This window comes from Suillus plorans, assembly GCF_016647745.1.
Source record: "Suillus plorans strain S12 chromosome Unknown HD556scaffold_5, whole genome shotgun sequence".
Classification (NCBI taxonomy): Eukaryota; Fungi; Basidiomycota; class Agaricomycetes; order Boletales; family Suillaceae; genus Suillus; species Suillus plorans.
This window is the reverse complement of record NW_024537389.1, coordinates 865,430-893,360: the sequence shown is the minus strand read 5'-3', so window position 1 is coordinate 893,360 and position 27,931 is coordinate 865,430. Positions and strand designations below refer to the sequence as shown.

Genomic DNA, 27,931 nt, shown 5'->3' with positions numbered 1-27,931 from the left:
CCTTACCCGAGTATGTGCCCTTAACTTCAGAATGAAGTCTGGAGAGAGTCCAGTGAAGTCCAAAGGACTTCCGGATGAGTGTGGGAAACTTTGGAAGGACTTTCCGGACAAGTGCGAGAAACTTCCGGATGAGTGTGGGAAAGTCCTGGAGGAACTTCTGGAAATTACGATGGAGTTTTGTCCTGACAGGGATATGTGTAATGGCCACTCAGGACAAGTCCTGAGTAGAAGCAAACAGAGGAAAGGCTGCAAGGACAAAGTCCAAAGCAGAATAGGTCCAGAGAATCGCGGGAAAGCTCCGGAGGAACTTCCAGAAACTTGGAGGAATGGTGGATCGGAGGATCGGAGGATCGGAGGACCAGAGGACCAGAGGACCAGAGCTCCGGCCTAGGGAATTCCTCCCTAGGCCTGAGATGGATAATGACTAAGTCGGAGGACTAGAACTGTTACGAGGACTTAGTGTGAAGACTAGTGCGAGGACTAATATGTGATATTCAGACTCAGGAAGTATAGCTCATGAGGGTGGCGAGACAATGGAGGAAACTCAAGCTTCTCAAAAGGAATGGCTTCGGCCATGAGGAAAAGGAAGTCAAACCCGGCGATCTAGCTCTGTTTTGTCCAGCATGTCCATAGCCAGGCATTAATGTCACTTTGCCTGTCAGAGAACACATGGAGGATCCAATTGTGAACAAAGTATCAGATTTACAGACTCCAAGTTGGCTATATATGAGATCACTCATCATGGATGGTAACTTCAAAGCCGAGCATCTCCATCCAGTAAATCCTGGCGATGAGGTGTCTCTCATAGACGGCCATGGGTTTATGGTAGGAGATGCCTTGTACAAGGAGCATTTGGCCATTGCACAAGACACCATTCAACGATCAGAATGCAACAACCACTGTGCGGTGAATTAGGCAAATGCATCACGTCACAGATTGGAAGCAACCAGCATTGGCGGTTGCGCCTGTGCATGGCATGGCAGTTTTGTTCTTCACACCATGGTCAATTTTCAGAAGGGAGAAAGGTGCGTCAAAATATGTCAGTGAATGTATGCCATAGCCGAGGTGATTCAGACAGATGAACATGGATTATGCATTGTGCGAGGCGTTGAAAATCAACACCGATGGAATCCACCATGCGTTGACATTTTACAATGTCAACTGTCAGTACCACAAGCGTCTAAAGGACTGCATCACCGAGAGTCCAATCCTGGAGATCCCTAAAGAACTGAATATTATCCCCAGCATTTGACTGTGGCATGTCCATGCCATCAAGACAGTTGCTATGTGAGATATGCATCAAATTTCATCGAGGGCGCCAGGCAGATTGATGGCAAAATCATGGAGACATTATGGACACCATTGAATATCATCTTGTTGGTCACCCGTGGAATGGGAACTCTGCACCGCAAGGAATGCTTGGACTATCAAATGAATGACTGCAATTTCATGCAAATGATCAGAATGAGTGCGTTCTCCTTCCTATATATTGGAACAACTCATAATAGGCCATGCAGGCAAGTCGCTGTGCAAGAAGTACAACAAGGCGGTCAGGGGGACCGCTGACAGTAAACTGGTGTTTGGAAAGCTTGATGAGACAGCTGATCCTGTGAAAGTTTGGGAATGGGAAGCCCAAGAGAGAGCGGCACACCAGCGGTGCCGCTGTGATCCAACAGCAATGGATATTTATGAAGTACAACTACAGAAAGGTATGTGTGATGCATGTATAGCAAGTCTGGTCTCATCCAACTACAGTGCCGATGAGAAAGCAGCAGGAAATACAATTATTAGCAGAACAAGAGCAGCGTCCAGGTCCTATCCAGCAACGAGGTGCTGCGACATGGCTGGCAGAGGGATTGACAATTGAGGAGGCACAGGTCACATTACAAATGGCTATTAGAAGACTCAGTGCTCAGCTGACAGACACACAGTGGTTGCGTATTGTACGTGGCTGAGACATTTTACAAAGGGATATAGACCATTGGAGACAAGCTGGACTTTTGTTTTTCGGCAATAGCATCAGCAATGCGCCCGGAGATGGTCAAGAATGTAGCATGGAAGTGGACCTCATCATGCTTGAAGAAGAATCAGATGCCAGAATAGAAAATCAGCCAAACTCCTATCACCCAGAGAAGACAGTCATTCTCCTGCCGTCTAACTTAGGCCTGGATACATGTACAGCCATCGGCATCGATGATTTGGTCAAAGATACTAGACAAGAGATACGAGCACGAGGTGTCAAAGAATAGATTTCTACTATGTTCTCCTAGGTAGTATGTGGGTAAGTGGGAGGTAAAGTCCAAAGTTCGAAAGTTCCTAATAGTATGTAATGCTGGCGCTTATATACGGCGCCTAAGCGCTGTCACGCGGAGCCGAAGCGCTACCGAGTAAGGTATGTAAGTAAGGGTCCATGATATAAATAAAGGTGGGATGATATGTAAATAAGGGAAATGGAAATACAGGCACTAGAGAGCTTGGTGGACAGTGGATGGATGCTTCCGGAAGGCTGGCACTATAGGGCGATCAAGTGCGGGAAAGCGCGCGCGCATATACATCGTAAAGCGCGGGAAAGGTGCGCGCATGGCGCGCGTTGCACGGGAAAGCTGCGCCTCATATAGGGATAGCTGCAGATAGCACACAGAGTGATGCTACAAGTTCGTGCTATGTACTCCCTAGTGAATACTGCCATATCATGCAATGAGAGGCATGAGTCTCTACACCGGCGCCATGTCAGTCATGCTGATCTCGCCAATGTGGCGGTTTACTGTGTACATTGGCTTCGGGCAAAGGCTTTAAAGGATCGTTGGGCGGAGGAGATTTTGCTTGTGCAGCATGAAATGGAGTGGACTTGCAACTTTTTTGTTCACAAGGCTGAGGAGTGGAAACATCTCAGTGTCATTGCGAAGGAAGCCAAAAAACAAGGTTCAATGACTTACGCAGGGAGGCAGGGAAAAATCTATGAATGTTTGTTGGAGGAGGCTAGACTGGCATTTCACCAGACGAAAGCTCAACCACCAACATGGGGTATGAGAAGTAATGTCGATAACTTGTAGTCAAATCAGGTTCACACCGATGTTTTACCTTCAAATATCTCGGTGAGACCATTGGTTATGTGGTGCCGGAGTATGTACCGTGCATCCATGGCCATTTTATTCTCACTATATCCAACTGGCGGATTTATATATACAATTAAATACAATGGTTATACTACATAGCATTAGCCCAGACCCCATACTCATTGGGCCCCCTCCCACTTTAGATACTTCATCAGTTTTTCAGTGGCAGTGATGGCATTGACGATGTCCTGTCCTAATGTGGTGTCCATGCAAAACATGGTGGCGGCGACCATTTTGGCCTCAATCACTTTGTCTTCCAGCATCTTGACAATTAGTTGGCCTTCATGCAGCACCTCGGCGTGGATGGTAGACAGTTGCTGTGCAACTGGCGTGGACATCAGGTGAGCGAACATTGCTGGCATGATGAGAATCTTTCCCTTTGGCTATAGCCGGCGTCAGTGACAAGTCATGATATAAGTGGAGAAGACTTTACCAATTGTTTAAAATGTTCGCCGATTATGTCCTGAACCTCAACACAATTTGGATAAGTGTTGAAGAAGTCCTGGTCAGCCTTCAGGTCAGCTAATTCCATCCACCATGGTGTCCAATATGTCCGGGCCATTCGACCCTTCTGCCACGGTCCAGGTGGCGCAGCCGGCAAGGTCATGAAGGCATCATACACCTCCTCATAATTGCTGAGGAGTTCGACCTGTTTCATGGACAGCACACCAATGAAGAATCGGAGATTTCTTGACAGCGGTGGGCTGATGGACATCCCTGCACAAAAGGACATCCACGGCAAAGTGAAGGACTGGGCTATTCATTAGCTCGGCGGGCAGGTGATAGGCAATGTACTTACCTCTCCTTCCCAGTTCAAGTACTTGCCGATGATCTGGTGGGTTCTTTGCGGTAAAGTGAGATTTGAAGTCTCCAGCTCAGTCCAGATTGCCGATAGATGGGAGGAATCATACTCAAAAATGCTAGCAATGTTGGACATTTCCAAATTCATTTTGTCAGACATTGAGTCTGCCGACATAATTGCAGAGATGGAAGGATTGGACATGATGAAATTGTAGTCTGAAATCGTCATGGGCAGTGCCTTAAATAGATTTAAGTGATCAGGATTTTAATTACATAATGATGTGGGGCTGGAATATTTTATTGTATTGTGATTCAGCAGGTGTTGCCGAAGTGTGAGCTGGTCAATGGTGGAACATCTTGTCTGAAGTGGTCATGTTCGGCAAATGCCGTGGAACAATTAAGTAACGCATAATCCACCGCCACCATGGTCACAGCGGAGTTATATATATATAGTGTTAGAGTTTGTCGCTGTTCCTCATCTTGAACTCATACCAAAATGTCCTCTGCCAACAATATCGCCAGCCGCTAACAAGGCCTTCAGCGACGCTGCCAACAGGATCAACCACCTGCTGGGGCAAGCTTCTCAGTTAGATGCCACGGATCCACGCCACTTTACCATAGCCATGGAGATGGGCAAGGTTTTGGTAAGTACTTGTTACATATTGTAGAGTTACCTAATTTTTTGCAGACCCAGGTTATGATGTCCCATGGCGGGAGTGTAACCATCCTCTCGCTGCTGATATTGTCGGCTGCTGCAGAACTGCAGCAGCATATGAACACACCTAGGACCAGCCTCACCGGCACACCTGTATGGGCCAATATACGAGGTGATGATGTGTGCATCCAAACTTACCCTCTTTTCCCCTCCACCAGGAATTTCCGGTGCAGCCTGCCGCCCAGCCAGGGCCCTTCTAAGCCCAGAAAGCGCCCTGTGGTGGAGGAGCCCGAAGAACATGGGAAACGTGCCCATGCTCCCAGCACCAGAAGATGGAGCCGCCCGGCGATGTTGAAGCGACAGCACCAAAAGTCTAGGGTGGTTGTCAGCAGCGATGATGGGCTGGATGAAGAGATCCCAGCGACACCAGCCATCTCAGTAAGTCAATGCATTATCCTTGCAACTCACGGCTAACACCATGTCCAGACCACCACCAAAGCGTGCCGACAATATGTGGAAATCAATACTGAGGAAGATATAGATGAAGAAGCCAATGAGGAAGATGCTATGGAACTGCCAAGGAAATCCACTGCTGCCGTTGTTGCCTTGCCGGTAAGTCCTGATTCAGTGCCACATTCCAGAAATGACATTGATGTCCGAAAGATTCCCTCCAGTCCCGATTTAATGGAGGATGAGTTTGCTAATCCTTTGGCAGAAGTGTGGGCTCCCTGCTGTGGGCAATGCATCACGTGGGACCTCATTTGCCGCCAGGCGTACCGTAAGGATCATGGCAGAAAATTATGTGTCTGTGCCCTTTGCAGCTGCTTGAAGATTAGATGCAGAGGCAAAGGGTCTGATGTGCCCAAGATGAAACAAAAGTCTGTAACAGTGCGGTGAGCTCGCGCTCAATCTCGGTGCCATTGCTCGCCTGTAGCAGGTAAGTCTCAGCCGTTTGACTTTAGCTCCTTACCAAATCCCACAGATCCTCCAGTGCATGCTCTGGCCGTTAGCGAAGTGGAGGAGGAGCAGCCACCAATGGTGCAGTCAGTCCCAGATTTGGGCTGAACCAGCACTCGCCAGTCCCTCCAATGAGGAGTTGCAGGATCTCCAGGATGAAGTTGCTGGCCTTCAGGCGACTGTTGAAGCCTTGCAACAGCAAGTCATCAACGGTGACCAGCAACTTCAGGAGAGATATGCAGCACAAGAAGAACATGCCAAGCTGCTGGCGGATGAGCTTGAAGGTCTTCGCCAACTTGCCATTTCAGTAACCACTCATCTAACCACCGAGACCCCTCCCACCAATGCACATCCAGGTGCGCAATCCCCATCGGCGGCCACCACTCAGCTGACTCCTGCCACAGAGATCCAGCCAAGCGCCGAACCATCATCAGTGCCCCCCAATGACACTTCATTCCAGCCAGCCACCCAACCTGAGGGTACCTCAACTGAGGCCCATCTTGCACTCCCCAATCTCCCGGCCACTCCTCAAGCTGAGGTTGATTGTTTGCCAGTGATAATGAAGGCTGATGAGGATGTGAACTAACTGTAATGTAAAATTCTTTTCACTTATGTTTCCTGGTACTATAGACACATGTATTACTTAGTTTGATCACAATGGAATGGAAAATGGGCATGATATACTGCCCCTGTATACCCACCCCATGACATATCTGTGATCCTTGAATGGTTGATGACCTGCCGGTGTTCTGCCGCTATGCAAAGATTTACCAGGAATGGTAATTCCACCGATGTGCTATTTACTCACGCCGCGCACAGCAGCACTCACCCTGAACCTACCGTATATCCGGCACCCGGCCAATGTGCCATTGTATTTCGGCACCAGGGCCCATGCTTATATACAGTTTACCAGAAAGGAGCCCACCATATTTGTGAGATGTGATATGAGTCTATTCAGATTTGTAGTGTTACACAATGGGAGCTCGTCTGTATATAACACGGTATTTGTCATATCCCATATATTCACGCTTCTCTTCCAGACTTCGGACCCTTAGATCTGGTCTGGTCTGATGCATAGATCCGCGTCCGATCCGATATCCGATAAGCTTCTTAATTCATTTCCTGTTCATATAACGTTAAACACAGCCTATTCGGTATTTCCTCTTCCCGGTGTCTCGGTTATACTTATTACCGGTATGATTACTGATCCGTTATCCTATGCTTCATTTCCGACTCGCATCTGATAAGCTTTGCATATGCTTCATACATAACCTCAGACCTTTGCTTATTGATCCTTCCGTTATCCTCTTAGTATATAAACCCGTGTATATTTCCTGTAGTACCTCAGTTTGAATATCATCTTAGTTTGTCCTCTTTCTGTCCTCCGGACTTGAGTCTAAACAACTCCTGTCAATCTCTGAGACTTCGGATCGATTCCGATAGTCTATACTCTGTTTGTTTCTAGTCCGGATCCGTCCGGATTAGTCTTATACGTCTTTCCGATATCCGGAAGTCATCCGGATATAACTACGAGACTCGTCCAGACCTTCGGACGTGTTAATGTTAAGTCTTTGAAATAAGGGACAGTACTTGGGAAAGGGGCACAGCGTACGAGCTGAGGCCGAAGTCCTTTGGATTCGATCCTACGACCTTGACAGTATTGGTCTAGGCCCACCGCTTCACTGACTGCATGCATTAGGCCCATGACCTATCTCAGAGCATATATGGGCCAATGTGTACAGTGCTATACATGGTGTGAGCCTTGCCATAGAAAGCGCCGCATCTAGCTGGGCCCATATCCGCCATCCAAGGTTATGGCGGGCCCACTGTAGCATTTTGTATTTCTAGGGTGGGCCTGTGTCCCTAAGTTCAAACCTTCATGTGGGCCCACCGCCATTGTTCACATACCGCTGGCAGGCCTAATCATATTGTTATACATGGCATGAGCCTCACCAAACAAAGGGTACAATGTAGCTGGGCCCATATGCGCTTCCGGCAGATTTGGTGGGCTCCCTCTGCTATTCTGTATTTACAGGGTAGGCCTGGATCCCATAGTTCACACCTTTATGTGGGCCCATTCAATGCCCAGAGCCTGATCCAGGCCCACCCTCCTAGGGCACCCACCGATAGTGGGCCCGCTCCTGTGCTGGAATGTTGTGGGCCTGACACAACATCGGGGTACCACCCAGTGTGCCAGAAATTGGATTGACCCAGCGGGTCATGCACATTCGCCAGGCAATGCCGCCGATGATGCACATTTTTAAAATGATCGCGCCGGATGTGCCTGCCATTTTCACTTTTCGACGAACACTTGCCAAAGTTTTGGAAATTTGTTCCCTGCTCATAGTTGGAATCATACAGCCGGCGGTGGTTGTGAGTTGCACGCGCTGGACATCCGATGTACCATTTCCTATACCAGTGGACACTCGCCAATGAGTTTGAAGTGCATGCGCCGGCAGCAACAATGGTGATCACTTGGCCAGCCGGGTTTGCAATTCACATCCACTGGTATATCTAATGTTCACCGATCTTGATGCCATCGGCAAATGTAATTTAGCTACATCTGAATTCCACGGGCCCACCCCAAAGTCTCGAGAGATGGCCATTCTGCTGTACTATAGGCCCATCCTTAAATAAAATTCTCCTCCATCCAGACACCCAAGGGTCCACTCCAGAGTTACATATAACATAGATAGGGAGCCCACAGCTATCCACTGGGCACACAGCATGCAAGAGCCAACCCAGAGACATACACCTACAACATATGCTGGGCCCATGGTGGGTTAGCCCTGGTGTCATGGAAGAAATGTCAAGGTGGGCTAACCATGTTTATAGGGTTAGGTCACTGAAGGGGCTCCTTCTCCAACAAGGACCTGTACAATAGAATCATGAAGGTCACTTGCATTGATTGTTATCCACAAAGATGGCCTGCATTTCTTTATTTTTGTTCCTCAAATCTGACCTCAATAAGATGCATGTAACTTATCTGACCCTTTTACACGTCCACTGGTGGTGAAAACATGTTTACATAGTAGGCGAACTCGAGGATTGGATATGGGAACATGTGCTGCTTCCTCCTTTTTAGCTTGTTTCAAATTGGCTACAGTTATTGAATTGATCACCCATGCATCTTGTTTGAAGTCCTTTTGGCACATCTGAATATGAGCTGATTGTTGAGCTTCCCATTTCTGTTCAATGCTGAAAGCAACAAATGGGAAAGAATGATGGGTGTGAAAACGACGGTCATAGTATTGCAGTGTCCATCGTATGTGTTTATTGAAACCAATATTCTTGTCTCTTGTTGCCTATATCCCACTAATGCCATATGGAAATAGAACTGGATATGCTGCAGCCAATGGATTAAGGTTCAAGTTACATTCACCATGCTGATCCGACCCAAAGTCAGACACTGGAAATAAACTGTGTTGGATGGCATATCCGCCCTCCTTTGAGTCAACTCTATTCTCCATATTTGCAAGTGCATATTTCATGAGCTCGTTCAATGATAACAAGTTCATATCAGTATCTGTGACTCCAAGAAATTGTAATGGAATCACATCCACATCCACTACAACATCACATTAAAAAATGAAAAAAGCTAAACAAGTGATCGAGAAACAAAATTGAAAATTGATACTAACCTTACATTAGATTGTGATTATGCCTCACAACCTTCATGTTGTTGACTATGTGATAGGGGTCCCAGGAAGTCTCCATGATGCCAATGCATTCTCAAGAACATGAATTGCATGACATCCTGAAATTTTTTTGGGAGTGGATGAGTGGATCTGGGCTGATGCATCACGTACGTAGTGTGTTGTTCCTTTTAAACGCCCTGTGGCTGGTGGTCTGAGGCCGATCCAAAAAAAAAAACACCTGTCAAAAGTAAGTCATTGAGCACACAAAGACTTGTATATATGCTCATACCTAAAATGAAGGTATGTGTTCATTCGGAACATTGCTATGGTTCCCTCAAAGGATGGTTCCAATCACCTTGTGAGCTTAGGCTTCAAATACAGTCACAAAAAGACCTCAATGATGTGAACATATGGACACATTGTTGCCTTATTCTTCACAACCTCATTATTGAGATTGAGGAGGAGCTAGGAAGAAAAAGTACCAATCCACACTTTTGCAAGGAGTCGCAAAGGCAAGAAAATAGAGACATAGACAAGGAAGAAGGTGGTGGTGATGAGGGGTTTATCGAAACAGCTGGACAATTTTTTTGGAACACGTTGATGGGTCACTTGCTTCATAGCAGAGTTTAGATGCTGTGCATGTTGAGAACAAGTCTGAAAGATAACATGTAGTCATAGTACAGCATTGCAAGTACCAAGAATGTGATTAGCAAGAATAGTGAGCATTGAAGATGAAAACAGACACAGATACAGACATGAACAAGCACAAGATCAATTGACGTCATCATCAGTAGTACCGTCCATACCAAAATGTTCCATTGCCAAGCTATGATACTTAGCCTCTTCAAGTCTGATTTTCAACTCCAGTTACCTTGTCTTGTCCTTGGACATGGCACGTTCATGACTATGAGTAGCAACAAATCTGCATGCATCATGTTCATGCTCCACATGAGCTTCATGGGCCTTTAACTTCTTCAAAAACTTAGCATAGTTAAACTTCAACCACTTGTTCGAGGCTTTGGAATCCGAGTTATCCTGCATGTGGAGTAGGAGTGAGTCAGGGGCATCAGCTAGCTTCTTCATAACCTCTGCTCCTAAATCACATGACCACTTGCAAGACTCAGATGCTGATGGACGATGAGAGGTGGCTGGACTTTGACCATGTAGGCCACTGCAACTAGCTTTATGAGAGTACATAGTGAACGACTTCATCATATTCTCAATCCCCTCCGAGTCACCATCAGAAGACTCAGATTGACACTTGACATTCCATGTTGGTAAAGAAGTTGTTCTCATTAGTATGCAAAGGTGGAGAGTCTGGTGACACTGCGTGAAGGAACCTAAGTAGTATGTCTTGGTGGCGAGTCCAGTGAGATATCCAGAGGCCGATTGGTATTAGTTGGTTAAGCCACAGCAGGATATGAAGGTGAATGGCTGTAGTGATCAAGGCGAAGATTTAAGGGGGGCAATGGTGATGTTGTCAAACTTGGTGAATCTAATGACAATAAATCTGTGACTGAGATTTGAGGTGATGGGATGCAAGAATGGGTACGATGCTGCAAAAATGAGGGTTTGTTCAAATGGCTGAGGTCACCATAGAGATTATCATCACTTTCAATTGGTGGACATGAAGCTCCAGCAAGTGTTTCCTTCCTACCAAGTGGTTGTTTGAGAATTTCTCCTGGCTCTAGATCTTCATCATCAAGATCCATCTCACCACTACCTTTATCTTTATTATGCAGAGCTCTAGTAAAAAATTTGAGTGCCTCGCTGGCAAAATCTTGACCAGGGTCTGCTGTCAAAAATGCTGTATTATAGAATGGATTCGTTCTCCACCATCCATGGAGGTCAGACCACCACGGAAATTGCAGAAGAAGCTGAGCTAGTGCCAGATCTCAGGACTTTGTTAACAAACAAAGAAAAAAATACACGTACCAATAAGATTTTTAGTATGAGGGTCTGCATCCAGCTCCTTGATAGACTTCACTCCAGCCCCTGTTTGGCCAAGACCTTTGTTGGCAGCATTGTACTTTTTTCCAAGCCTAAAAAATCTAGTCAATCACACCACTAGATCCAGAATCAAATAATAGTAGATATATGAGATGAACCAACTTTCAACAGGTTTGATCAAGCTAAATGGGTGCTCCTTATATAATGCGTGAATGGTTGGATCTTTATCATTGATAAAAATCACAGCAGCCAGCTGCTGGATATAGTTTCTCTTCTGGATGGACATCTACTATCATAGTTGACTCTTGTCCTTTGCATCTTTGGCCAAGTCAGAGAACAGCTTGATCTGAGCTTCATCATTGGCCTTGCACCACTCAATAAGGTGAGAGGTGCATGCTGAGTACCATTTCTCTCAGTAGAATGCTGAGATCTTTGTAGTTGGTGTTACTTTCATCTTGGAGGGTTGGGGGGACTGTGAGGAAGCTGGAGCTGGTCCATGGCTAGCACGACCTCAAGCTCTAGTATTACTGACTTCCCGTCCATGGCTATTTGTGCCTCGTGCAGACATAGAGATTGATGATGGGCTTATAGTGATAGACAGTGGCGACAACAACAATGACAGCAGTGCAGCAGTGCTGTCAGAGTTTTATTTGTTTTGCAAGTGCAGTGTGTTTGGCTGCATGTTTCAGCTACACTTTGAAACCCATTGTAGAATATGCTCATGTTCTCGTGACCAATACATGAATCACAACCTTTTTCTTTTAAATTAACCTCTTTGTTCTTTTAAAGTTTCACAGTGTCCTTTATATCTAACAGCACAGATCATACACATTATCCGGATTCCCATATAATAGTAAGTCTCAACACTCATTGCACCTTTATTGTGCACTCACAAGCCCAACTGACTATGACCCAGTCAAATAACACAACCTTGACATCTGAGTCCCCCTTTCCTGAAACACCACAAAGTCTCCTACTGGTCCAAGACCAACTGCAATGGCAGCATCTGTACTCAACAAGTTACGAAACAAAGATAGTGGCTTTTATGCTGCAATACCCAAGTTAGCTTATTGTGCAGAATATGGTCAAAAGAGCAATATCCTCATTGTAAAAGGACAAAACTTGGATGAAGATGCTGAATTCATAATCCATGGTGTATTTGAAATCAGTGGTAACAATTTCTACTTTATATTTGACGCCAACTTCAACCCAACAAATGTTTTCCAAGCATGTTTTGCAGATGTCAAGTTAAACTGTAGACTCACAGCAGGACACAATGAAGCCTTCAAATTTTCTTCTGATGATTTCTCGACCATTCTCGACAACATCTGTGCTTTTGAGAAGTTGGTTCTTAGAGAACAGGACTATGAAACAGTATCATCCATGATTCCCTTGACCAAAGGTGAATCAAACTCACACATGCTCTTTTCAAAGTATGTAAATATCTTCTTTACACTGTAGCTTTGTCAACTGACTAGTTGAATTTTAGACCAAGGCTGATGACAAAGAGAATGCTAATGATGAAGTTAATGGTGATGATGAAAATTTGACAGGTAAAATAGATACAACCTATTGGATTCCTCTAACTCATTTATTTTCACTAACAACTGCAGAAAGTCTAGGTTTGGAATACAATATGGCATCTTGGCCAGTTTCTGAACACCACAAAGGGTCATCTTTATGAACTCATGGCTTCCCACAATATCCAACCCATACCTGCATATCATGAAAACCATGATCTTATTCTGCCAACTCAATATGAGTCAAAATTAAAAAGAGCTCTTGTTGAAGTTCATATGGCTATTTACCTTCATCATATTGAATCTTTGAAATGTGACATCTTCAATGCAGTCTTGCAAGAGCTTATTGTACTTGCTCTGCCTGCAGCCATGCCAACAAGTCCATTTAAAAAATGTTGTCTCAATGATACTATCATTCTGGACCCCATATTCAACTGTTAAACACACCATTGGTACCTACCATCACCTACTCTACCATGCACTGATGCCTACTACTGTCTTCTCTAGTCCTCACTACCCTGGTTATTTTAGATGCAGAACAGAAAATTTGACCTGGACCCAGTACTTTTGATAGAGTTCGAGGACTTGTATTTGTATATTGTGAATTTTTATATAGGTGTAATGATGTAGCTGACTGTATGAGACTTTGTGCCATGAAAAACATGACAATGTATTCAGATGAGTGAGAGGAATAAGTCATATATCTATCAACTAGAACTGGTGAGGTGTTGGTGCCAGCCCAAACAAAAATCTAAATTTGTCAACATCATATCAGGATCCATCAACTCATTGGTGGTGAGAGGAGTGCAGTTAGTGGCTGCAGGACTGGAGGGAAGAAAATATGTAATAAGAGAATGTGCAAAACAGAATACACAGATACATGTAATAAGTCTCGCTATCATTTAGTCAAGCTAGAAGAGAAAATAAACACACACCAGCGAAGATAGGTGGACATGGAAAGGACATGGACAGACAATACAGGATGGAAATCCAAAGCATGCAGAGTGGATATGAGTGTGGATACACACCAGATAAACATTGGCTAAGAGGAACTTGCCATTAAGAACACATGACAATGAGGTGGAACCTATATCCTTCAATAGTTCTTGACACAAATATGAAAGACACTCTTTACAGCCCAACAAGGTTCCGAGTGTCACACTAGAACATGGGATATGAGAGCAAGACTCAATACAACATACTAGTGTTAGGTGTTCCACATGCTCCGTACATAGTCTCACACTGCGCTGGCTGATTCTCCATTATGTCCTTTGTAGTATATAAACCCTGTAAAAGTCTCTGTACTTCCTCAGTCTGAATATCATATTAGTTCTTGCACTAGATCTCACACTAAGTCCTCACATTAGTTCTAGTCCTCCAACTTAGTCAATATCTATCTCAGGCCTAGGGAGGCATTCCTTAGGCCAGAGCTCCGCTCCTCCAAGTTTCTGGAAGTTCCTCCAGAACTTTCCCACAGTCCTCCAGACTGATTCTGCTTCGGACTTTGTCCTTGCAGCCTTTCCTCTGTTTGCTTCTACTCAGGACTTGTCTTGAGTAGCCATTACACATATCCCTGTCAGGACAAAACTCCATCGTAATTTCTGGAAATTCCTCTAGCTGTACTCATCTGGAAGTTTCTCACACTCATCCGGAAAGTCCTTCTGAAGTTTCCCGCGCTCCTGCAGAAGTCCTTCAGACTTTCTCTGGACTTCATTCTGAAGTTAAGGGCACATACTCGGGTAAGGGGCACAGTGCATGAGCTAAAGCCAAGCCCCTCTGAATCAGTCCTACCCTTTGTGCACGGTCTTAATATGTCATATCCCGCATTCCGGACCAACATCTGACGACGTTCCCACGCCTCATCCGGACCTCCGGACCTCCTGTCCATGTCTCCAGACCCAATCCTCTATCCGTCCGGATCCCTGTACTCCTGCATCTGATATCCGGACGCCAGATCTGATATCCACATCTCCGGATCTCCGGATCCGACCTATCTGTCATGTCCGAACCCAAACCTTAAATCAGCGCCCATCCCCTTATGGTAATCACCTGTCTCCGGACTTCCGAACATCCGGACCCGACCCACGTCTATCTTCCTTGCGTTCTGGACCCAGACCTATCACGCATTCATCTCCGGACATCCGGATCCGACCCGCGTCTATCTTCCGTGCCTTATCCCTTTGTATGTTCCTTCTTGAGTTAGACTTCCTCATTTTCCGTACCTCATTTCATCTCCGAGTTCATTTCCTATGATCCGTCTTATTTTCTAATACATTTCCACATGCTCGTACATAGCCTTACCCCTCTGCTTACTGATCTGCACAGACTTGCCTCTAGTATATAAACCCCAGTAGATACTCCTGTATTTCCTCAGTCTGAATATCATACACATATTAGTCCTTGCACTAGTCTTCACACTAAGTCCTCGTAACAGTTCTATTCCTCCGACTTAGTAATCATCCATCTCAGGCCTAGGGAGAAATTCCCTAGGCCGGAGCTCCGCTTCTCCGATCCTCCGCTCATCCGCTCATCCACTCATCCGATCCTCCATTCCTCCAAGTTTCCGGAAGTTCCTCCGGAACTTTCCCGCGGTCCTCCGGACCTATCCTGCTTCGGACTTTGTCCTTGCAGCCGTTCCTCTGTTTCCTTCTACTCAGGACTCGTCCTGAGTAGCCATTATACATATCCCTGTCAGGACGAAACTCCATCGTAATTTCCGGAAGTTCCTCCGGAACTTTCCCGCACTCATCCGGAAGTTTCTCGCACTCGTCCGGAAAGTCCTTCCGAAGTTTCCCACGCTTCTCCGGAAGTCCTTCAGACTTCACTGGACTTTCTCCGGACTTCATTCTGAAGTTAAGGGCACATACTCGGGTAAGGGGCGCAGCGCACGAGCTGAAGCCAAGCCCCTTGGAATCAGTCCTACCCTTTGTGCATGGTCTTAACATAATATCATGATACTCTAGCCATCAATTTCCTATTTCTACCCAGTGTCTTTAGCCTGCCCACAAAGGTCCAGTGAAGGCCCCAATATTTAAGACAAAATAATTCAGCCTTATGGTAGTTGTGCCAGAGGCTCAATGGTCTGAATTTGAAGATTGACAAGAAGCAAATAAAATAGTATATTTATTCATCGTATGATTGCTACCTATACTAACTTACACATAATTGTACAGGTGATTCAATACTCAAAGTCATCATGCTAAAGGTAAGGACAAGGCAGACTCACTGTTTTTTGCTAACTCAGCAGAATCACTGGCATATATATACTTAACTGACCCACTATTCAAGGATATCTTAGACTTTGACTTTTGCCCTATTTGTGCCAAAAAAATATATATAATTAAATACATGTACAAACAAAGTACCAAATCATATGATATACAAAGTAGCTTTGGTAATAATATAACCATATGCAGATACAATGATGAGCTCTGAGTACTAAGTTGTTACTCAGGCATCCTTATCATGATGATGCAACAAAATGCTATGATTGTAGTGGTAGTAGTGATACATCACATTTTTAAACTAATACATCTCTCATGCTCTTTGATGCATCATGCATCATGTTTTCTAGGATAATTGCCTTCATATTATAATAGTCTCATATTCTCAGCTCAGTCATTCTTGACAACTTCATATATCCTCCTTTCTTTTCTCTACCTGCTGCTTCCTTATACTGTATGATATCCACTGCATGCTATTAATATCACTTCTTGCATACACTTTCTCTAATTGTCCAGACTATGCTAACTACCTGTCCTTAGTGTTTTGTAAGGACTTTGTCTGCTGACTTTCACAGCTCTCACCTTTTCTCTCACAGGATCTGCAGATTAGGACTAGAGGGTACTGTGCACATGCATCCAAATTGCTCAGAATTTTCCTCTTATTAAGCCTTAGTCTTTTTATATATTGCAGTAGTAGTAATTTTAATTGTGACCTTTTGCATCAACATGCATCTCAGTAACTCACAAAGATAGTAGAACAGTCTGAAAGCATGGAAAAAAGAACCTACCAGCTAATTAGGTGTGGTACAAATACAAACAGGACAAATGAGGGTGAAAAGTTGAAGACTGAGACTTTCTGCACTATTCAAATCAGCCAACCTGCTGTTTGACTCAGCTGACACAATATGGAACTTTGAATAAATACCAAACATATTATCTGCTGCTGCCATAGGCATACTTCAAGAGGTTATTGAGTTCTTAGGTAGGGATTGAGTAAAAATGAATGTTTTCAGTCCAAAACTTAGATACTTATATCTAGGTAAGTATGTTGAATACATACATCAGCAAATAATAATATATATAGTTTAAACAGAGTGACCATCTAATGTCTGTGAGTACTCTCTCATCCCAACCCAGAGCAATTTTTATAGGAACACTCAATAATCTCATATGTACCCTCCAGCACTGCACTACAACTTAATAAAGCTCAATTCCTCTATCTCAATGATCTTGTGGCTTTATGTGGGAGTCTTGTAAATCTGTCTAATTTAGCTGCAATTTTGAAGAGCAATGTATAGATGTCAAAGTACATGGAGGATGTCTTTGCTGATAGAGCCTTGTCCTAAACTTATAAGTTCCATTGTTCTATTGCAGCCTACTTCAGCTCTAGTCACTACTCATTCCTCAACTATAGCTGCCTCTGCTTTCTCTGCTCAGCCTTCATCATCCAATGGACATGCTGATTCCTATATTGCCAAAACTAGGTTAATTTAATTCAGAAAGTACAATTTTGTCATAATGTATATGATGTGGGGACTTCAATAACATAATTATGTACTATATAAAACAAAATAGAATGAAAACTAACTAGCATGACAGAGTATTGTAACAATATGATAGTATAGTGTAGTTTCAGGCATTGTCTAAGAGTCTGTCACTGCGTAATTTAGGGCTAGTGGAATATTACTATAAGCAAAGTAATAAAGGTGAATTAGTAGGCTTTAATGTAGACAATTAGTTTTATAATGAGTGATGAATAAAATAAAACTTACAAATAGCATGCTGTACTTACAGATGTTTCTATAGAGACTCCTTCAAGGCCAATAAGGAGCAAGATAGAGTAGAATATTGAATGAATTCACAAATCAAGATTCATAAAGAATCTGATTGAGAATCTGAACATAATATTAAGAAGTATACCAAGATATCCCTGCAGATGCTGACTCATCTGATCATAGTAAGTCTAAAAATTTTAGCTTATATTCCTGAATCCTAGATACAATTTATCAAACCATACAGGTGTTAGAAAACTAGATATAAAGTTTGTCCAAAAGATAGATGAGCCTAACTAGTCTTCCTTGCTAGTCCCTAACCTCTGCCTATATTATGGGAATAAGAAATATTGTAAGGGCAAGACCCCAGATAGGGATCATAGCCAAGATGGCTTATGCACTATTAACCCATCCATAAAATCTTAACCCTGAGGCAAGGAAATTCATTAATTTTATGACCACAAGGATTCCCAAACAAAAGGCAAAGATAATAGCTTGAACCATAGGACTAGTGATATACTTGATAGTGTGTGATAAGGTCATTAGAGATTAAGAGCTACATATATGTGAATGTGCCATTATCGCAGCAGAAATATCACAGGCCTAGTAGAGGCCGCACAATATTACTAATGAGTGTGAATATGCCATAATAGTGGTGGAAGAATGATTCTGATGACATACAAAGATTTCATAGTTTGATACAAGTAATAGTAAGCACTAAGAAGGCCTAAGTTGATGTTATAAGTCTTACTATGAGAGAGACACAAGAATACAGAATCACTAAGCAGATGAATGTGGGAGTGCCACCAAGATGTATTATAATGAGTCTAACAGTACAAAAACACTGACTTAGCCAGATGCTTATATATCTTATTACAAACTTGAAGCAATAGATATTGGAGGTTACACTTGCATAAAGCAAACTATTTTGAACTGCATAAGAACTTCTAGGCCCTTAGTGTTATGATTTCATTATTGCAGTAGCTTAACTCTGATGTAGAGTTGACTAGTCTTATTCCTTAATGTAATTGAATATCATAACATAGTCACACATATAGACAAATCAACAGAGTAATATAAATTGTATAAAGCATCAATAATATCTATACATATGATATGTAGTATTGCTATCACAACACCCCTATCTATAAAGCCACATGCTGATCATGCCAAACATTTTCTAGTTTACTAATCCTTGAACTTAGGAAATGGACACAGCAACTGCCAGACTCACAGGCTAATAATAAAAATCTTTGCAACCAACTCTCTCTTTGACTTACAGCTAGGCTGTATAATGTTAAATATAGCAGTAATAATAACACCTGCAGTCATAAGTTTTCATTTAGAAAGTACTAGTAAGACTTACTCTTGAGCTGAAAATGCAAGGATAGAGCTTTATGAAATGCTTAGACAACTATATCCAAAGTAATAAATGTATTTGATACAAAAATATATATGCAATGCTTTGAGTATTATTTAAGTATCTAATCATTTGTGACAATTTGAAATAGAAAAAAACAAGTTTATTGAACTTAAAAGAGAAAAAGCATTAATTAAAGTAGTAAGCAGTGAAGTTACTATTATATTGTATTTTATAATTTTGAGAATCATCAAGAAGTAAATGACAAATGATAGTAATATAAAATTAATAATAAGCATGACTAAAAAACACCATGTCTTAACTCCAGTTGGTGATGATAATATAATCTATGGGCTGGTGGGTATTGAGTTGTCTACTATTAGAACTAATATGAGTCATTTAGGGCTGAAATAATTATCAAAGAAGTTAAAATGATTGTGATTAATAGACAAATTATAGAGATTTGTGTGATACTACCAGTTAATATAGGTCAAAAAGTATGTACTCTAAGAATGTAACATATCTTTGGAATTAGTATCATGTTGCTGATGAGTGTACTAATTATTAGGGTTCACATGGAGCTCTGAGTCAATATATATTAAATGATACATGATCTGAGAATATGATGGATCCTAAAGAATAATATTGTATGATAATTGATTACATAGTAGGTCAGATGATATATGCTCTAAAAATATAGAGTACTAGAGTTAGTATAAAATAGTTGATTGTTATATTAATCCTGAGGTTTATATGGAGCTTTGAGTTAATATAGGTCAGGTATGTGCACTAAGGATATATATGAGAAAGTTTTTGGTAAGATCTGTGGTATGCAGTAGCTTAAGAACATCTTTCATAATTGGACTGAAAGCTGCAAATTGATACTACTGTAGTATAGCTGGACTTCAACATAAATCAAAGATATAGTCTTATATAGTACTCTTTACATCTATATAATCAACTTGGTTGTATTGTTAGGACCAATAATGTACATGTTTCTCTATGGTAACAAAATAGACATAATCATTCTAAAGCATATAAGACTAACTACTATATGCACTATCTAATTGTCTTCATGCTTATCAATTATATTCATGACATGTTAAAGCTGATATTGTTTATGTCTACCTGGGATATTGTCATATTCCGCATTCCAGACCAACATCCGACGACGTTCCCACGCCTCATCCGGACCTCCTGTCCATGTCTCCAGACCCAATCCTCTATCCGTCCGGATCTCTGTACTCCTGCATCTGATATCCGGATGCCAGATCTGATATCCACATCTCCGGATCTGACCTATCTGTCATGTCCGAACTCAAACCTTAAATCAGCACCCATCCCCTTATGGTAATCACCTGTCTCCGGACTTCCGAACATCCGGATCTGACCCGCGTCTATCTTCCATGCCTTTTCCCTTTGTACGTTCCTTCTCAAGTTAGACTATACTCATTTTCCATACCTCATTTCATCTCCAAGTTCATTTCCTATGATCCGTCTTATTTTCTAAATACATTTCCATATGCTCATACATAGCCTTACCCCTCTGCTTACTGATCTGCACAGACTTGCCTCTAGTATATAAACCCCAATAGATACTCCTGTATTTCCTCAGTCTGAATATTACACATATTAGTCCTCGCACTAGCCTTCACCCTAAGTCCTCGTAACAGTTCTAGTCCTCCGACTTAGTCATTATCCATCTCAGGCCTAGGGAGGAATTCCCTAGGCCGGAGCTCTGCTCCTCTGCTCCTCCAATCCACCATTCCTCCAAGTTTCTGGAAGTTCCTCCGGAACTTTCCCGCAGTCCTCCGGACCTATTCTGCTTCGAACTTTGTCCTTGCAGCCTTTCCTCTGTTTCCTTCTACTCAGGACTTGTCCTGAGTAGCCATTACACATATCCCTGTCAGGACGAAACTCCATCGTAATTTCCAGAAGTTCCTCCGGAACTTTCCCACACTCATCCGGAAGTTTCTTGCACTCGTCCGGAAAGTCCTTCCGAAGTTTCCCACGCTCCTCCGGAAGTCCTTCAGACTTCACTGGACTTTCTCCGGACTTCATTCTGAAGTTAAGGGCACATACTCGGGTAAGGGGCGCAGCGCATGAGCTGAAGCCAAGCCCCTTGGAATCAGTCCTACCCTTTGTGCACGGTCTTAACAGTATATTCAGACTCACACCTTACCAAGTATACTGAATCCTTAGATCATACCTGAAATTGGATCTGACTTCTGTCCCTTGGAAACTGTGTATTCTTCCTTCGAACCCTCCATTTTCCCATATCCCATTTCCGATGAAAACTCCGGATTTTCCGGAGCTCATTCTCCATTCCCTGCATCTGTAAACATCCGCTGGAATGCTCAATTTCCACCCTTCATGCTCTGCTGTCATTTCCACTTCAGTATCATGACACTCCGGTCCTGAAACCAAACAGGATTGTCACCTCCACGGCAGAACAAATAGGTTTTCGGACTTGATGTCCTGTAATTCCCTGATCCGATCCTATCTTTCCGACGCCCCACAGTTCCCTGTAACTCCGACGTTTTCCGTTTCCGAACTATTTCCTGAGCTGGCAAAGTCAACTCTGGAATGTCTCACACATTCAACTCATTTGGATTCTCCTCGTACCACCTAGAATATACTTGCTCACCCACCATGATCCGTTGATCAATAGGGTATTTTGCAGACCTCCTTTCCGATTGGTACTACAGGAAATGCCTTAGACCTCCGACGTCAAATCCGCTTTTTTGAACCCCTATCTTCGGACTAGCCATGTTTCTTCCACTGGTTGATTTCCAGTCTGCCTCCATGTTGGATGGCACCTCCTCCAGTCAAAGTCCAGACCCCTATCCACCATTCATATCCACCACCCATTTAGCATTCACCTTGTATTGGTATCCATTACCCTCCTTGTAGGGGAACTCCGTCTTTCATGATGGTTTTCCTACCAAGTGTTCGGGTTTTGATTCCTCTGACAATGGCCCGCTCAGGTTCCTGCCTCCATTTCCAGATGGCACTCTTTCCTCCGCTCTAGCCCCTATCTGCTCTTCCACCTTCCGGAAGTTTGCTGTCGATTCTCCCTTGATGTTTGGAAGAGATGCCTTGCCTTCCATCTTGTCCCATGCAAATTCCTGACCATTTCCTGGCTTCATTATCCACCTCCGGACCTTCGAACCAAAACTCCGGAGCTCGTCCGATTCATTCTCCGGAAGTAGGTCCTGGAAAACCATCTGTTCCTCTCCAGAAGCCTGTTAGTCCTTACATCCGACTTCCTGTCCGAATCAACAAACTTTCCGAACCTCTCCGTGTTTTACCCCTATTCTCCGGACCTCTATTGGCTTTCTTGATGAAGGTCTCCACCACTCTGATCCATACCTCCGGTTTGCTCCTTGTCATCTCTGAACTTTTCCGGACGAGAATGAACCTTCTTCGCAATTGTTCTTTATGGTTAATGATACCATGTCCACTCCAGTTCCTGCCCATATTCCCTCCGGGTCCGGAAAATTGCTGGAGATAGCTCCGGATGTCCGGACTTTTCAGTACCAAAGTATTTCTTCACATTATAGCTCATCCGTCCATTCCGTTGTCAAATCTCCATGTTTCCGAAAGATCCGTTCACTCCCGTGCTCCAGGACAAGTTACATCCTCTCCGGATCCGAAAAACTCCTATGGGTATTCTACGCCATAGCCTGGACATGTTTCATACAAATGTCCATCCTCCATCCCCACTTTTCCACTCTGTAATCCTTCCATCCATCCTCCCGTCCTTTTTTCTCCGGATACCAATGTCCGACCTTTACCCCTATTTCCGGAGCTCAATACTCCGGATTTCCGGTGGCTTTCTTCATGGAAGCTCCTACTCCCACCTCCAATGCACCCCTTGTCTCTGGACTGCCTCCATTCAGAACAGATATATTTTGCAATAACTTGTAGTTGTGTTAAGACCGTGCACAAAGGGTAGGACTGATTCCAAGGGGCTTGGCTTCAGCTCATGCGCTGCGCCCCTTACCCGAGTATGTGCCCTTAATTTCAGAATGATGTCCGAAGAAAGTCCAAGGACGTCCGAAGGACATCCGAAGCGCGGGAAAGTTCGGAAGGACTTTCCGGACGAGCGCGGGAAAGTTCCAGAGGAACTTCCGGAAATTATGATGAGGTTTCATTCTGATACAGATACGTATAATGGCTACTTAGGACAAGTCCTAAGTAGAAGCAAACAGAGGAAAGGCTGCAAGGACAAAGTCCGAAGCAGAATAGGTCCGGAGGACCGCGGGAAAGTTTCGGATGAATGTCCGGAAACTTCGGAGGATCAGATGAGCAGATAAGCGGATGAGCGGATAAGCAGAGCTCTGGCCTAGGGAATTTCTCCCTAGGCCCGAGATGGATATTGACTAAGTCGATAGACTAGAACTGATATGAGGACTTTAGAGTGAGATCTAGTGCGAGGACTAATATGATATTCAGACTGAGGGACTACAGGACATATACAAGAGTTTATATACTAAGGAAATAACGGAAAGATCAGTAAGCAAGCATCCGAGGCTATGTATGAAGCATAAGCAATGTTATCAAGCGCGAGTCGGAAATGAAGCATAGGTTAACGGATCAGTAAGCATACCGGTAGTAAGTATAACCGAGATACTGAGGACAAGGAATACCGAATAGAGGAATAGGCTGTGTTAACGTTATATGCACAGGAATTGAATTAGGAAGCTTATCGTATATCGGATCAGATCAGATCGGACCGGATTGGACCGGATTGGACCGGACATCCGGATGAGATGCGTGGATATATGGGATATGACATTAGGGTGATGGGACAGAGGATGACTGATGCAGGCTAGCTGAGGTATGGAGGTAAAGGGATGTGGATGTGGATGTGGATGTGCAGAGGTGCAGGGATCCGGATGGATAGAGGACTGGAGACATGGATAGGGCGTCCGAAGGTCCGAATGAGGCGTGGGAATATTGTCGGATGTAAGTCCAGAATATGGGATATGACAAGTTGCTTCGGAACCACTTTCGCTCCCATCCGAGCTACTGTCCCATAGTCCCTCACCATTCAATAGTGCCTTCTCTGGAAACCGCTCCGGCTCTGGAAAAGCACTGGTGATACCTCTGGAGTTTTCAGCACCTCAGTCCTGCTTTGCATTATATCTTCCACATCCGTTCCTGTTCACTCTTGTGGCTCACTTTCAGTTTCCTCCGAAAATCCAGAGCTCCTGCCGGATCCCTGTGCCATTTTTCCTCCATTGATGTTTGGAAACATCTCCCAAAGGGGGGGATAGGGACTCCGCTTGAGTATTCACTTCACCCTCATCAGCCTGTGTTCCACCCGGAATTTACTTGCTCCGTCCCATAAAAGAACAATTTCCACTGTCTTGCGCAGTCATCCATGCATGTGCAGCTTTCCTATCCGACCCATAACCTATCCGGACCATTCAGTTGTATTTCCGGCCGGATCAGCTCCGGAACACCGCGGGAAAAGCGCACATTACATTGCATATCATTGGAAAACATCCCGAACTATTCATCCATGATCTTTCTAGGCCATTGATAGTCATCCAACACATTTGACTTCACTGCCTAGTGTTCCATCGTGTTTGACTGCACTTCCACCTCCTATGGGTTTCCACGCCATAGCCCCTATCATCCAGAGCTCCGGAATTCCGAACCACTTGCAAACACCTCTGTCCTATCACATACATCTCCTCCGATGATCTGTTCTCTTCCTCCGCTTTTCCGACTCAATATCTGTTCTGACTCCCATCAGATACTTCACCATAGACCCTGACATTGCCAAATACTTACGTCCGGACCTCCTATCATGTTTTCCGACCACATCCAACCCTAATCTGACAAACCCACTTCCAAGTCCACTGTGTCACCTCCACTGATAAAACCGACTATATATCCCTAGTTAACGCAGTCGCCTGTTGCAGGACTTGCGAGCTAGAAGGATCTGGTCCATTTCAGTATCCACCTCCACCTGACCAGTGTTGACCTCCGGACCATTGATTTCCGGTCCGTTGCATCCCTTCCAAAACCTCCTGGAAAGCATTTCCGGAGTTCCATTGGAAAATTGCGTCTTTGCAGATGTTGTCAATCCACGCAATCTCTGGCCCATCAAACAGCTCGCTCCATCCTTTATGAGCCTATACACTAGCTATACTTCTGCTCTAGCAGCTGTACCAATGGATATTGAATATTCCGGAAAGACATCCTCTCTGCACTCCCATCCTTTTTCTGCATTTCCGACCCTCCGCGTTTTTGACCCTTTGTGTTTCTGATCTCCGTGTTTCCGACCCATTCCTCCGCTATCATCATCCTTCTGTCCGACTCCTGTTGGTTCCCACGCCATAGCCCTACTCCAGACCATTTTGGATCCATCCGTCCCATCATAAGGTTTTCCATCCACCACACACATTCCTCAAAGGCCTTGCACCGGATACAAAACCCTGCTGAATTGTAATGACTTTCAGTGCACCTGGAAACTCCGTCCATGACCTCTCACAGTGTGCAATCAATGCTCCGGAACCTTTCCGGTCTTAGGGGCTAATTTCCGGAAGCACACAGTCATATCCAGCAGATTCCTCTGACACACTTCTGGCTCGAGTGATAGCACACATTGCAGATTGAAATCCATTCAACCTCAGACCTCTGTACAAAGGAAATCATGCCTCATAGCACTCCTTTCTCACTTCCTGCACTCCGGAAGTTCATCAGTCATCATGCGATTACATCTCTGATCATTTTCCGGTCATAGGGGCTAATTTCCGGATTTCCAATGATGCACTTATCCTTAGCTGTACCTCAGTACAAGCTCTGCTTCATGGAGAAAGATATGTCTCACAGGACTCCTCTGTCACATCAGAAAGAGGCCTGCATTGCATCCACTCTTGCCCTCTTGTCCTGCACTCGCTGCATTTCCACTGTCCTGACATAACCTCCTCCACTCCGTGAGCTTCCTCCGACTTTCCCGTGCTTTTTCACCTTCGGAATTATCCTCAAAGTGTTCCAGACTTCCACTCCAGAAACCTATTTGTCCTCACATCCCATCGCCATTCTTCACCCCCGTCTATGACGTCCAGTTTCCAGATGAAGTACTAGGCATCATAACAAACCATGTGTGTGTCAGGAACATTTCCGAAACCTCCGGAGATTTTCAGCTCATAGGAACCAATCCTCCGGAATCCGTCCATCATTGTCCTTTGCCATATACCAGCGATTTCTGTTCCAGACTTCCTAAGTCATCAGCCTCGAGGGCTCGGCCTTAAAGGGGGGATACTGTCATATCCTGCATTCCGGACCAACATCCGACGATGTTCCCACGCCTCATCCGGACCTCCGGACCTCCTGTCCATGTCTCCAGACCCAATCCTCTATCTGTCCGGATCCCTGTACTCCTGCATCTGATATCTGGATGCCAGATCTGATATCCACATCTCCCGATCTCCGGATCCGACCTATGCTTCATAGCCTAACCCAAACCTTAAATCAGCGCTCATCCCCTTATGGTAATCACCTGTCTCCGGACTTCCGAACATCCGGATCTGACGAGTATCAGGTGCCCTGTTCCAACTCGGAGCCTTGATCGGTTCGAAAATGAGGTAACATTCAAGTCCGAACATCCGCAGCACCAAACCCCCCGTACACCATCGCTTCGTATACAAAATAAATGATTATAAAACTACCATTGGATTATATATATCTAAGACCTACGACGGACGGTGCCCACACTCCTCTCCTAGAATGTGGGCGGTCAGCGCACTCCGAACCAGTATCTTGCCGCATCCATCACATGCCTCCATCATCCCGAAGCTATCTTCGTAACTCACTCCCATCCCCATTGAAAGACGAGTTAACACATCTCTCTCGTGCGCGGATAGCTGTGGTTTGTTCGAACGAGACGACCCTGTGATCTCATGGGACGCAACCTTGGTTGCAGATTGGCGAGCGAGTGAGACTTTGGATGAAGTCTTGGTGTCTTTATTGTAACACTTAGTAATGTGTACATTATTTTGATCTGAATACTCACATGGTTGTTGACGATGTTGGTGAATGGCTTTGCGAGGTGTATGTGGGGTTGGTGTACATATTGCAGAGTGGCTAATGCCACCACGAAGCTGAGGATAACCAGGGAAAATACTTTCATGTATGCCGCAGTAGCCTGTAAATATTGGGGCAACTTCTGTCAACGAGTAAGGTTGCTGTCCAAATGTGTCGCGGAACGTCGCAATGAGTGCAGGGAGATCTAGAATACTACTGCGCCCTATGAAAGTATTGAGAAGAGAGAGATTGAGTACAGTTTTTTACTTACAGCGTGTGAGGATGTTTTTGTAGCGTGAAGTTAATAATGCAGTGGCTCGAATGTTATTCAAGTTCACTGATTGGGCTGTGAGGAACTCGTAAGATGAAGGAGAAAGAATGAAGACCTACAGTAGAAGCCGCAGCGATTATTTACATCATTGCAGCGCACAACAACATCTCCAGAGATAAACTCATGGATGAAACGCGCTGGAGTGGGCTGACTGGAAACTATACCACAGAAACACTCAAATGTGAGACCGCGACGCTCGAGCCAGTAGAAAAAGCCCTCTGGTGTAACACGGTAACCTTGACTAGTCTGTGGGCTAAGAGGATATTGTGAGCAATAGGAAAAAAATGAACACACAACAAAATACAACTTACTAGGCAATGGTCACGACCTGACCAACTTCTCGAGCATAAACGACGAGTTCGTTGGTAGCACGTTGCGCAGCGATGCAAGGGTGAAATACAGGGTTGATGCAGGTTACCATGATTGCAGACTAAAGATGTGTGACTGTGAAGATAGCAGCTCGAGTTGAGACAAAAATGAGATAGGTAGATGCCTGTCGAACTTACCAGTTTATATAGTGATGGACTGGTGGTAGACTTGATCTACAAGCGATGGCTGCAGCTA

General features: G+C 44.2%; 6 protein-coding genes across 6 annotated transcripts; 3 read left to right on the top strand and 3 right to left on the bottom strand.

Annotated features, from left to right (window-relative positions):
- Window positions 1-1,341: 1,341 nt before the first annotated feature.
- On the top strand, window positions 1,342-2,249 carry HD556DRAFT_1437974 (uncharacterized protein; the record flags this gene model as incomplete). The annotated part of the gene is made up of 4 exons (XM_041305778.1): window positions 1,342-1,468; window positions 1,518-1,709; window positions 1,756-1,930; window positions 1,970-2,249. 4 exons carry the CDS (start codon window positions 1,342-1,344, stop codon window positions 2,247-2,249), a joined length of 774 nt encoding a protein of 257 aa, XP_041165810.1.
- A 510-nt stretch (window positions 2,250-2,759) lies between these two features.
- HD556DRAFT_1198529 (uncharacterized protein) lies at window positions 2,760-2,999 on the top strand (the record flags this gene model as incomplete). The annotated part of the gene is made up of 1 exon (XM_041296330.1): window positions 2,760-2,999. A coding segment is annotated over one exon (240 nt), but the record flags the coding sequence as incomplete, so codon positions are not given.
- A 236-nt stretch (window positions 3,000-3,235) lies between these two features.
- Window positions 3,236-4,119, bottom strand: HD556DRAFT_1437973 (uncharacterized protein; the record flags this gene model as incomplete). The annotated part of the gene is made up of 3 exons (XM_041305777.1): window positions 3,236-3,499; window positions 3,550-3,867; window positions 3,916-4,119. The coding sequence occupies 3 exons, from the start codon at window positions 4,117-4,119 to the stop codon at window positions 3,236-3,238; spliced, it is 786 nt and encodes a 261-aa protein (XP_041165808.1).
- A 421-nt stretch (window positions 4,120-4,540) lies between these two features.
- On the top strand, window positions 4,541-6,115 carry HD556DRAFT_1437972 (uncharacterized protein; the record flags this gene model as incomplete). The annotated part of the gene is made up of 7 exons (XM_041305776.1): window positions 4,541-4,561; window positions 4,606-5,010; window positions 5,059-5,184; window positions 5,236-5,350; window positions 5,510-5,615; window positions 5,653-5,885; window positions 5,934-6,115. The coding sequence occupies 7 exons, from the start codon at window positions 4,541-4,543 to the stop codon at window positions 6,113-6,115; spliced, it is 1,188 nt and encodes a 395-aa protein (XP_041165807.1).
- Window positions 6,116-10,570: 4,455 nt separating this feature from the next.
- Window positions 10,571-11,403, bottom strand: HD556DRAFT_1437971 (uncharacterized protein; the record flags this gene model as incomplete). The annotated part of the gene is made up of 3 exons (XM_041305775.1): window positions 10,571-11,049; window positions 11,103-11,209; window positions 11,276-11,403. The coding sequence occupies 3 exons, from the start codon at window positions 11,401-11,403 to the stop codon at window positions 10,571-10,573; spliced, it is 714 nt and encodes a 237-aa protein (XP_041165806.1).
- Window positions 11,404-26,698: 15,295 nt separating this feature from the next.
- Window positions 26,699-27,788, bottom strand: HD556DRAFT_1437968 (uncharacterized protein; the record flags this gene model as incomplete). The annotated part of the gene is made up of 6 exons (XM_041305774.1): window positions 26,699-26,734; window positions 26,826-26,974; window positions 27,026-27,259; window positions 27,308-27,373; window positions 27,427-27,620; window positions 27,679-27,788. 6 exons carry the CDS (start codon window positions 27,786-27,788, stop codon window positions 26,699-26,701), a joined length of 789 nt encoding a protein of 262 aa, XP_041165805.1.
- Between the last annotated feature and the right edge of the window lie 143 nt (window positions 27,789-27,931).